At 36.4% G+C, this 12,838-nt stretch overlaps 1 protein-coding gene across 1 annotated transcript in view; it reads left to right on the forward strand.

Moving 5' to 3' along the window:
• thsd7aa (thrombospondin, type I, domain containing 7Aa) overlaps positions 1-9,221 on the forward strand; it is a 102,319-nt gene extending 93,098 nt beyond the window's left edge. The window contains exons 25-28 of the mRNA XM_026942292.3: positions 323-405; positions 2,834-3,047; positions 4,386-4,473; positions 6,305-9,221. Coding sequence (XP_026798093.3) covers positions 323-405; positions 2,834-3,047; positions 4,386-4,473; positions 6,305-6,392 — 473 coding nt within the window. The 3' untranslated portion in view covers positions 6,393-9,221. The remainder of the gene's footprint in view (positions 1-322; positions 406-2,833; positions 3,048-4,385; positions 4,474-6,304) is intronic.
• The last annotated feature ends 3,617 nt before the right edge of the window (positions 9,222-12,838 follow it).

A 12,838-nucleotide genomic window follows, 5' to 3' on the forward strand; every position in this document is an offset into this window, starting at 1 on the left:
GAGGTCTGAACCATGCAGTTAATATGAGGCAATGCTTTAGCAAGAGTGCTAATATCTTAAAACAGTTGTGTTAGTGGAGGGGGGAGAGATAGAGAGAGAGAGAGAAAGAGAGAGAGAGTGTATGTGTGTGTGTGTGTGAGAGAGAGAGAGAGAGACACTTCACTGAGATTCTGGTGCCTCCAGCATAACAAACTAATCCATCGAAATAAGGAGCAGTCCCAAAATCTGGGACATATTTGTAATTGTGTGTGTGTGTGTGTGTGTGTGTTATTTCTCGACCCTGTATGCAATACTGACTGAAATGTGACCGCTTACCCTGTAGGTGGATGCCTGGTGACAAGCGAACCCGTGTCTGACAGGTCATGTGACCCAGCCTGCGACAAATACCGCTCATACTGCACTGAGGTTAGTGTGTGTGTGCAATGTGGTGTGTGTGTGGTGTGTAGGTGTGTGTAGGTGTGTGTGTGTATGTGCAGGGTTTAGCCCCTGCATCATGTATGCATTCCCAGTACATGAACACAAATGAATCCCAAGACACAAGGCCAAACAAATCATCAAGGTGCAACATCGGAAAAATTGCAAAGTCTAGGGCAATATATTTCAATGCTTCTGTTCCTGTGGATGCTGATGGCTGTATGTGTATGCACAGACATGTCTATCCCAGTCTCTCTCTCACACACACACACACACACACACACACACGCACAAAACGTTTGCATTCATGGTAACGCTGTATATTACCATACGGATAGTTTTAGCGTGTAAATTCTTTAGGATACTGAGAATACAGAGACATTTTGAAAATCCCTGCATTACCGTACCACGTTACCATGTGACTTACAAGCCCGATTGTGTTTGCAAAGAAGAGAAGCCGTTTCATGAGCACAGTAAATCTAATCATGTTGTGAAAAATTTGTGAAGTGGGTTTAAAAAAAGAGGTATATACAGATATATACAGATCTTATTGAAATAGCATAGTGGAAGAGGTTAGTTTGATTAAAATACATTGGTGCAGAAGGTACAGAGCATGTGACAGAAAGTTTGATACACTGTTATATAACATATCCTTGTGCCAGAACGCTGATATTCAACATATTGAAGGTGCTGCAAATAAGTTGCACTGAACATTTTTTCTGTACGACAGGATTAGACATGTCATGACTTGTCAGTTGCAAGTATTGGCAAATTGCTGTGGTATAAGAGGAATAAAACACTTCAGGATGTGCTGTTATAGGAAAGTAATCAATTTCAGTGTGGTAAAAGTCACTCTGCTTGATGTGCTTCCACACTACCCCATTAATTATTTTCCTGTAAACACACACCCTCTCTTGTTTTATTCCTTACATATTTAATATAAACTAACATGCTTTATATTCACCATCATACTTCTATGCACTGACGTAATATTGTTAGAGAAATGTCATGCATTCTTTTTATAAATAGAGGTGGCCGTGGTTGAAATACTAGAGCCTAGGGTCTATGGGTGTGAGTACTCATACCCATGTGAGTCATTTAAATAAGGAATCTGAAATATCTCGAACTGCTTTTTGCAACATCCAATATGTGATGTGTTTGAAGATTGTGCATAGATGCATTCTACAGGAAATGCCTGGTGTGTATTTCTATCATGTAAGCAGTGCACCAGTACATATAGCTGATGAGAACCTGAATCAGTGTGTTAAGCATCCCCTGCTAAGCATCACTCATTTCCTCTGTGGGTATTGACCAGCTTATAGCCTCTGCTCATTTTGTCTGCTGCTTTGGAGATTCCAGTCCGTTCTGTGATGTGTGTATTGGTCTGAGCTCTGTGTTTGCACTGGGAGTGATTATCCTCCTGAGATTGCTGAGGGAATAGGAGACTACCGGCGAACTGCAAGCACAGCGAGGAGAATACACATTGGAAATCAGTGGGTTTTGTGGAATGCCACAAAACACACACACATTTGCACACATAAGCACATAAGCATTTAGACATAGAGGAGTGCAGTGCAAGCAGACTCATACATATCAGCTGGAGAACACATGCTGAGATTTATCTCATCCAAACACCCACACACACTCCCAAACTTACACTCACACACATCCAACATTCTACAGCACTAACTATCATATTAGTCTCTATTTTTTTCTAGAGATATTGAGAAATACCAACACGGCATGGTAGAATCCTAAGTGACATCACCATTATTGCTTCTTAAAATCATTCTCAGTTACAGAGTGAGATGACATGCAGTATAATGAACTGCTGGGGAAAATACATCACAGAATGAATGACTAAATACATTCAGTTTGGCATGGGAAATCGGATATTGTGTATAATGTGAGAAAATGCTAGAAGTGATAGTCATGAATTATGTCCCTAAACTGATACATGGTCAAGGGAATCTATATCAAAAAGGTCATGTGACCCATAAGTGATAACTGGATGTAACTTGTTTTGTTCTTGTGATATTCACAAGAATAACTCAAATTGGTTAAAAAGTATGATGTGTCATTCTTTAATAAATAAAATATGTAATTGTTGAGACATTGATGTGTATTAGCACAAGGAGGTAGACAAACAGCACAGCTTGATTGGGCATTATCATATTAGTAATGAATAATTTAAATAAAAATAGCATTGAACTGAAGCAAGACTGTGGAATTTTGGTACCATACTTGTATAATCTATTATTATGTAATTCGCTTGTCCAGTAGATATGATATTTCCACTAATTAAAAGGCTTTTAATTTAAAAATAGTCTATGTTTAAATTAAGTGTGGCCTGCTGGTTGAATATACAGTATTATTTGTGGGGTTCTGTGTGTCACTGGTGTCTTTCTGCCCCCTGCAGGCTGGAGTGTGTGGGTGCGAGGAGGGCTACACTGAAGTGATGACGTCAGATGGAGTGTTGGACCAGTGCACCTTGATCCCTGTACTAGAAATTCCCACTGCAGGAGACAGCAAAGCCGATGTGAAGACCATCAGGGCCATGAGCCCCACACAGGCCAGTGCCAACCTGCCCGGGCGCTCTGGACGAACCTGGTACCTGCAGCCATTCGGACCTGGTAGGCTATAACCTTGCAGCAAAGCTTAATCTTTCTGCTTTGTTCACTAACTAGGAATGAATGATGATGATCTATACAATGATTACTGACAATGAAACAGTATACATTCTGTGAAATATCTATATAGACATTTACATCCTTTCAACACTCATAGTACTGTTTGTCTTTACCCTTATACACCTGTATACTGTAATGGTTTTAAAATCCCAAAATCCAGTATCACCCAGATTTTGCTGTTTCTCATCCACTAGCCAGTCTCCCCTTTCACACAACAGCTACCAGGCAAACACATGCTTCCTCCGAGACACGTGAAACCATCCTGCACATGTTTTTGAACTGCTACTCATTCTCACAGAAGAGCATAACACACTTGAAGAATCCGCCCTCTTCCACATTCATGAGCTCATAGACACCCATGATTGGCTAGTGTTGCTGAGACTGACATATGGAGAGAACATGTCATCCCTCCCACCCAGAGGAATGCCAGTTTTGCTCTCTTTGCTCCCTTTGGCATCGTCACACACAATCAAACTCACAATCTCCCAACGATAGGGTGAATGCTTTACTGTTGTGCCTCTTAGGAGCCCATGGATTCCTTCTAAGTCTGGTTCCTCTCAAGGTTTCTTCATGTTGTCTCAAGGAGTTTTCTGTTTAGGGATCTAAATCTATATCCAGATTTCTGTAAAGCTGCTTTCTGACATTGTCTATATAAATAAAAATTAATATACACATGCACTGTATACATATTCCAGATAATGTTTTTTGTGCTTTTGGAAGAGGTGTGTTTTTATGGATGTGAGTTCAGATATACAGTATGTACATTCTGCCGCATTTGTATATTAGAGTACTGAATGGATATTTGGTCCACCACATGGAGGTATAAATGTGACATTAACATCCTAAACATGTGTCTAGGATACTGCATGTAAAAGCTAAAGCAGTTACTGAAGATCGATGAATGAATGAAAGATTTATGAAAGTGTAAGCACTCAATAAAATACAGTATGTAATAGCTCTGATACTTGTGAGTAGAGATTTAAATAATAATAGAAAAAAAATCACAGACCCCAGACCCCCTGGCTACTCTTCACAAACCTCTGGGGTTCTCTGGACTCCACTTTGGAAAAACTCCTGAGGAAGAAACCTTGAAGGGAACAAAGGATTCTCTCATTAGTGTTGGCTGTTGATATTTTATCCATGTTTGTGGCAGGGTGTTGTATAAATATCTGAAAAGCCAGTTGATTTCAGCAGGTAGTATCCGATGCCCACAGGCAGGTTTTGATCATCAGGTTGTGAAGCAGCTGGTGTTGATTTGTCTGTGCTGATTATTCTTTACAGACGGCACGCTGAAGACCTGGGTGTACGGCGTGGCCGCTGGAGCTTTTGTCCTGCTGGTCTTCATCGTCTCCATGTCTTATTTAGCCTGGTAAGAACTTTTAACATTCGTGGCAAGACAATGCTTTCACTTGCTCTCATGAAAGCTCTTTTTTTTTAGAACAACCTTCCATTACATCATATCAGTTCCATACATTACGGACTCACCAAGATACACATTCAATTATTTTGTCTTAATGAATGTGAAATACAACATATGACTTTATTATATTAATTTAAATTAGATGTAACTACTAGTATTAGTGCATTTTTCCTTCTGTTTACTTTTCATTCTGTTTTTCATGGTTATCAGACACTCTGCTAAATAAATCATTTCTACCCTTCAAGCATTCAAGCATTAGACATCTAAAAATCCATTCAATGACACAACACATTTGTGACTATCGTCTAGGTCAAATAAGTAGGCACTTATAGCATAAAGAAATGATAGACACAAGGGCTGGAGTGGATTTTCCAACATGAAGAGAGCACAAATTAGTTAGGAATGGAGTAAAACACAACAGAGTGTTCTGTTACAGGAAAATAATCAGTGACAGGGTGTGATGTGGCACAACTTGAAGCAGAATTACTGTTACCTCCCCAAATTTGATTATTTTCCAATAACAGCACATGTTTTATTCATTGTATCATCATATACCAAAGAAATTATTCCAAAGATTACAATATTTTTATTTATTAAAGAACTTTTTTCCATTTATAGTTACATATAATGTTGTGGAATGTCTACAAAACAATATAGTTGCGCTTATCACTTACATTAAAGCAGCTCTAAACAGTTGTTCCCTCACAATTCAAGAATTTTTCCTTTAATACTTTAACACAATATTTTACTGTAAAAAGTTCCACATACTGTATATTAAGTCTAACAAGCTTGAGCTGATGAAATATTTGAATATTTCACTTAAAGTACAATAAAAAAAAAGTCAAAATCCAGCTGTGAAGGGCATGATAAACAATACTGGTGTGATACTGCCATGAGTTGAATTCTTTTGGTCAACATTGTCCTCTGCTGGACAAATCTCAGAACTACTCTTCACCATCCTCCTTATCACTTTCATAGATTCCTCTTTTCCTTGTTTTATTATTTCACCATCTTTTATGGTGATTATAAGATACATTCATATAAAATAAGTGGATTTTTTTTAACTAATCTTCACCTACAGTAGCTACAGTATTTGTGAGCTATGATTATTGTGTAGCTTGGTTATAATGTCATATATATTTACCTTTCTGCATTATTTTTTGTCAAAGTACTCGCTAAGGTAAGATCGCTCTGAGTGCAATATTACTGTACACGCTGCCTCATGCCTTCCTGTATCCCTATATCAGCCCTTTTATTTTGTGGATATAATGGCAGCACAATTGACAGCAAATGAGCTTTCTTTTTTTTTTTTTTTGCTTCATTTACATAATCTAGTTAATGGGAATAATACACAGAATAATACAGTACATACAGCTCATAACAGCTCACAACAGCAAACATATCTACTGTTCTGTATTATAGAAGAATGAGCAGCTATATTATTTGTATATTAGATCCATTGCATGATGATCAGCCTTTTATTAACAGCATGGCGGTCAATATAGAAATGTGCATGAAGTCTAACAGAATATGTCTGGAAAATATCAGAAGGCAACTACTATATTTACAGTGTTTATTGGTTTGCTTAGTTAGTAATGTTCTGGTCTTACACTTACATTAAGTTTATATGAGTACATATTATCATACTTTAGTATCTTCAGTAAGTATTTTTTTTATATACAAGCAGCATCTTGAGTCTTGGGCTCTAAAGATGTAAATATTTCATGCTGCAGAATTTGCTGATCCCTAAAATCCTTGCACGTTTATGTTTCCCTGTCAGCAAAAAGCCAAAGAAGCCCCAGAGAAGACAGATGAACAACAGACTGAAGCCTCTGACGCTGGCTTACGATGGCGACGCTGACATGTAGCCTCCTGCAAACACCCCCAGCTCCGCAGCTGCCTAATTACGGACTTTACGGATTATGCGTCTCCTTTTTTCTATGATATTATGGAACCTCAGACTGGACCCCTATTTATAATTAGCCCAGGTTTGTTTCCCTTCCCTGTTTTTTACGTTTCGAATTTTCAACTTTCACTGGAGCCTTTCACAAACTCGTATCTTCTTACGGAAGGTCTGCCTTCGCCTTTCTGCTGTCCTGTAACACGGGCTTGTCTTTGGGGAAAGGAAATCTGTTGGAGAGGGCGCTTGTGAGCTGAGGCATTTTGTTGAGAAAGCACAAGGATAACCGTTTCTTCCTCAGGCTGTGTTGTCTGGATTACTCATATAATTGATCTCACAATATTCTGTCTTTACACTTCTTCACTATCGTGGCATGGGATTCTAGGTTGGTACTCTGGTTTTACAGGCCTGCTAGCGCCCCCTACACAAACCCTGGCCTGCTTCTCTCCCTCTCCCTATTCAGGTCCTGTTTTGCACTATATTAGTGCAGCATGATTACTTAGAACCTTGCCATAGAAAACTGCCTCTCTCAATACAAACAATGTACAGTCTTGTGCTAGAGGTGTAAAAACTAGCCCTTTTTGCAGAATGAACTCTGTTTACTTTAACTCTTGTTTGTGATAAGACGGGATACAAATGTAAAAAATGTGGTTGCCATTACCCCTTGTACAGCTGAAGTCTGCTAAATGTTCTTTTTCCTGACTGACTTTGTGCGCCATATAATAGGATTTTATTTTTCTCTCAGTTCAGTGAAATGTTTATCATTTCATTCAGTTTTGCTTGTCTGATTTAAAGGGCTCCATTATCACAATCTGGAGGCTTTCAAATGTTTGGAAAGAAGGTCATGTGGTTTTAATATTTTATGTAAAGTGCTCATGGGAGGGTTACTTACTCAAACTTCTTCTTGAGATGGGGCAACCAATGAAAAGTGAGATGAGGCACGACATGATTTTTTATATGTCATAATCTGAAAACTGAAAACTGCCATTTCAGTAGTACTCCTACAGGCTAAGCAATGCATGAGCTCATTATTTAATGTTTACCTGCTTCACTAATAAACCAATTTAATGTTAATTTATGAACTGACCATTCTTAGCTTACAGTAATTTTCCATAAATATTGGTGTGTTTGTATGTCACTTAATTTGAACATTAAGTGCTATCCAACATTGCAGACTTTTTTTGTACTTCCCCCAGGAGCAGCTAGCAAGCTAAAAATGATCTACTTTCTACGGCCCTAACATCTGCCTCCATTGGATTTTCAGTTATGTCTTGACCTAAACCTATAAATCTTTTCAGTCTCTTAGAAATGGTTAATGTAAATAACTTTTAAGCTTTATAACAATCCCAAAATCCAAAGCCACAGGCCTCAAACCTAAAACAGTATTTTCTCACTGTGTTAAGATAAATTGGGGATAAATTTAAACCCCACACACTGTTTATGACAGATTGTTAGTCTTGATTAGCCATATGTTTTAATATTGTTTTTACCACAGTGTGTAGACATTCCCGTAATGATTTGGAAGTGCAACTTGCAACACTTGGGGAGGATTTCAATTGCATTTGAAGGAATTGTTCTTCTGAACTATGTGTCATAGTCGGTGAACTATGTACAGTAGCTAGGTATCATGTTAGCTTGCTAGCAAACCAGTTTGAAAACTGGCTAGCTTTCTAGCTAGGTACTGTGTGAGCTAGGTAGTAGAATGAAGTATTTGGTTACATATAACACATACAGTATAACACAATTTGAATGTGATGAATCAAATTTTACAGGGTGTCCCAAAAGTCTCCATACACAAGGGAAATTAATACTTTTTAGCAAAATGTAACTTTATTTACAAAAAAACATCCTCTACATGATTGACATTTCTTTGTAAACACACACGGAGTAGTCTCTACAGCTCATAACGAACTTGTGTTAACACATCTGGTGTTATGCATGTAATTGCACTTCACAAAAAAAGTGTTAATTTCCCCTATGTATGGAGACTTTTGGGACACCATGTATATATTTTGAAAGATTTTGAAAGTATTTGGTGTTTCTGTTTATAAGCAGTTTGATGTAACATTTGTTGACCATTTAAAAAAAGGAAATTACATCAAATTGCAATGCCTTCTGAGTTAATTTTGCACTTCACTTGAAGACTTCACTTGAGCTAATGAAGTATTAAAACAGTTCTGGTGATGAACGGAAACGGCAGGATGAAGCTGAAGAGCGTGTGTTAAAAATAGTAGTAGTGTGGGACCATATACTTTCTCTACAGTACTGATGGTTCACCACTTTCACATTTTCTCAGCATCATTGTGAATGCAAATTTTAATTTGTCACCATATTTAAAGAAAGATTTCCATGTTTGCAACATAATCAAAGGCAGTATTAATGTGATAAGCTCTAATACATAAAGCAGGTGTGAGAACTGTTGGTTTCTAGTGGCATATCATTCACAGTTTAACAACAGCAACTGAAAGGAATGTTTACTTTTTTATTTTTTTTCCTGTAAATACATGCATAATGATTTTATTTAAGTATTTTCTGAATTTTCTGTATAATATATAAATATGTTGATTTCTTTTTTAAATGCACAACTCCTGTGTGTTGGTGTGTGTGTGTGTGTGTGGCATGCGTGTGTATGAGAGAGAGTGAGAGAGAGAGAAAATGAGAGAATGAGAGAATGAGAGTGAGTCAATAGCTACTGATCTTCTCTGGGCCGATGCAGATTTACTATGTGAAAACCGTTGCTCAGCTTTGTCCTTTTCCTACAAGTTGTTTATATGTATCTGATGAATTGCTGATAATAAACAACAGAAAAAAAAGAAATGGCTACGATTTGTCACTGTTCTTACACTCATTACAATTCAGATTTCTATCTGCTCATAACATGTACAAGATAAATGTAAATTAAATAGTTAAAAAACCCTTCAGTTATCCTCTATCCGGTGATGGCAGGTGGCGCTGTGGGACAGGATTGTACACTATTCACTGGGGCAAAAGTGCCTTAAATTTAATGACTTAGGTAATATCTTGGATGATATTATTTACTAAATCTTCAAGGAAGTAACATGGTTCAGAATACAATTAACTGGACTGCTTTATTCAACTTAACATGGGAAGAAACTGAACTCTAATATTTGCTTTTCCCTATTTTATACCCCATGCCATTCTGTATTGCCCATTAGATGGCATTAATGTCCACATACAGTATTACCACAGAATGAAATGTCAATATACAACACGTTAAAACTACGTTCACACTAGCAAGTGACAACACAATAGGTGACCACTTCCTGTGTATGTGCACAACATGGAGCTGTGATTTCAATGACAACAGAAAAGTGATTCATTTTCTCAATTCTATGCAAATTAAGTATTAATTCCTCAGACCAATCTTATGGCGTATATGGTCTGACCTTTTTCAGTTCCCCACTCACAACCTGCATTTAGTTCCCACTTAGTGTTTGATACCCAATAAACTGTGGTCTTATCTTATTCTGTCATATACAACCTCTCATTAAATGTGTATAGAGACATTATGAAGAAAAATAAAGCATGGATGCAAGTAGCAGAGATTGCTGGTGCCTCTGGTGAGAATACGTAGCTAGTATAGGTGTCTTGGTTTGCTAATTTACCAAGGATGAAGCCCTAGCATGTAACATGTAAATCAAACAACCACTTTTCACACCGATTTATTCAATTTAAATGTAAAGTAGATTTTAACTAGTTAACTTTAGAAGATATATATTGCTATTATGCTTTCTGAGAACTAAAAATACAAAAAAAAGAAAAACATGCCGCACAGTTCATGCCCCTGAACAGTTTAAAAAAAATAAAACGACCAGATTTCGAGAAGTCGTAATATTTCATGGATAAAGTCATAAATATATAAAGAAAAAAGTCATAATGTCTGATTATTAATGTCTGATAGGGAAAAACAAGCCATTGATAGCTTTGAAGGTAAACACTGCCTGCGATTTCTTCTTTAACAAAAGAGGCAATAATTTCACCAAATCTTTATCATCCCTTATTTTAACACATGAACGCTGCTCTGATATGTCCCATTTTGTCGTATTACTTTTCAAAATAATAAAACTTTATTCTCAAAATTTTGTGAGACATTTTTTTCTAAAAATATTGCAGCTTTTTTCTCATAATATTAGACATTATGACTTTTTTCTCATAATATTGCAAATAAACGTTTAAATGCCCAGGATACATAGATGGGTTCAGACTTACAGTATGTTACTAACTTATAACTTATAAACCGTTCCTATTAGTTTCACTGTAGTTACTAAATAGTTCATACTAGTTACTGATTAATACTCTAAGATAAATAACTGAATAATAAGATGGAGGTTTACATGGTTAATGTCAATGGATTCCCTCAAATTCCTGCAAGGTTTTATGATCATATAATGGAAGGAATTTACATTTATCATTTACATTAAATCTAGTTATTTTGTAGGCCACTTTAGCATCTCTGTGGCCATGGTTCTCTCCCTTTTAGGTGAGGGGTGAGGTCTTGTTCCTGGTGGAAGTGTTTAAATACCAAGGGATTTGATTCATACGTGATGGACAATGAGATTGAAAAACAGATTGAGTCAACAGCAGTAGTGTTACAGTCACTGTACAGGATTGTTTAGGTGAAACAGGAGTTCAGCTTTCAGATGAAATTTTCTGTTTTTTCAGGCAATCTATCATCTCTGACCTCATCTATAAGTCTATAAGGCACCTTAAAACACTACATCTTGAGACCTTCATGGATATATTACATAGTATATAGAAGGCGTTCAAGCAAAGTGAGTCTGTTGCAGATAAGAATGCACTCAATAGTGTTTTGGAGTAATAATCTACAATAATAACAATAAGTAATATATCATTTTAATTGTCCAAATTATAATTCAGAATATCACTTCTGAACAATGCCTCTCACTGTGAGATTTAATAATTTACGTCAAAATTATGGTTATGTCAATTGTTCCATGAATCAGATCAATGCAGATGATGCATTTACTGTGAAGTCCACTAGATGGCAGCACAAGACAGTGACTAGAGCTCAGGACAGCAGACAGATTACAAGTGATGATCAGGGTTTTTTTTTTTTTTTTTTTTTTTTTTTTAATTGTTGTTTCATATTAAATTAGAAACAGTAATGCATCTAAGTGTATTTTTTTTTTTAACAATTTCAAAAAAGCATTAATCATTAATAAGTGTACTTGTGCAAATTGTATAATACAGCACCTTTCTCTGTATAAAAACAAAACACAGCACATCAGGTCATCTCATGACCTGAATGCACTAACAGTATCAAGACACTACAAACACTTCTCAAAAGAACGTATTATAGCAAAACATCAAGCTCTTCTTCTCTTCTAACAAGAGCACAATGACCATAAAGATGACTGGTGTCATTGAAGTAAGTGATGCAGGTTGATAACCTTGCATTTTTTTTTTTCCATTTAGTTTGTTTTATATTATAATTGTTGATTTATCCTTGCTCGGATTACCTGTTTCATTCACTGTAGCCCTTTCTTTTATTTGGTTCCCTATAACATGAATTCCCACACCAACCTTTCTTTTTCTCTCTTTTGAAGATATTGTCTTGAAATAAGACCAAAACTGCAGCCTGTCATTTTACAGAGTAACCAGAAAGCACAAAGTCCCCTGTCTTTCCCATGGTCCCCAACTTAACGACCGTTACAAAGTGACACAGGAGACTCCTTCCATAACGGTTAAATAAATGTGTACTTACAGAAAGCTTCACCATAGCAATGTTTATATATTTTTCTTTGTTAAATTACAATGCATTTTTATCCATTTATTATTAGGCTTAGATTATGTGGAGCGGATTAATATAAATCTTTCATTTTAATTACAGCTGTTACAGAAAATTAAACATTAACACCTTCTGACCAATCAGAATCTGGAATTCAGCAGTGAGGCTGTATAACGCTTATTAGAAATAACAATAACAATAACAATAATAATAATAATGTTTTTCATACTCATGCCATGTCTTGATATTTTATAGAACATATTTGTTAAAATACATTCAGTTAGTTTTATTGTATATAACTGTCTACTTAAAAGAAATAAATTCAGATAAACATAATAGATTGAAATATGTATTAAATCATCAATTCCTTGTTAACAGCTCGAGTTTGGTTAGAGGTCAGCCAAAGTGTTAAATGTAGACTGATAACTCATCCAATCTAAAATATACTTCAATTCAACTTGAAGGCAACTGGGTGTCCTCCAGTTAGTTAAGCCAAATCTGGTCTTAATCAACTGGGCAACAATAGTCCTATGATTATAATCACGGCCTCAAGCCTCTGGGAATCTTCAGTCCTCATTATTTAATCAGTAATTATCACAATCATGTCTCTTGGCCCTCATTCCAATTGAATTCCACAGTGAAGG

This window comes from Pangasianodon hypophthalmus, chromosome 29 (genome assembly GCF_027358585.1).
Source record: "Pangasianodon hypophthalmus isolate fPanHyp1 chromosome 29, fPanHyp1.pri, whole genome shotgun sequence".
Classification (NCBI taxonomy): Eukaryota; Metazoa; Chordata; class Actinopteri; order Siluriformes; family Pangasiidae; genus Pangasianodon; species Pangasianodon hypophthalmus.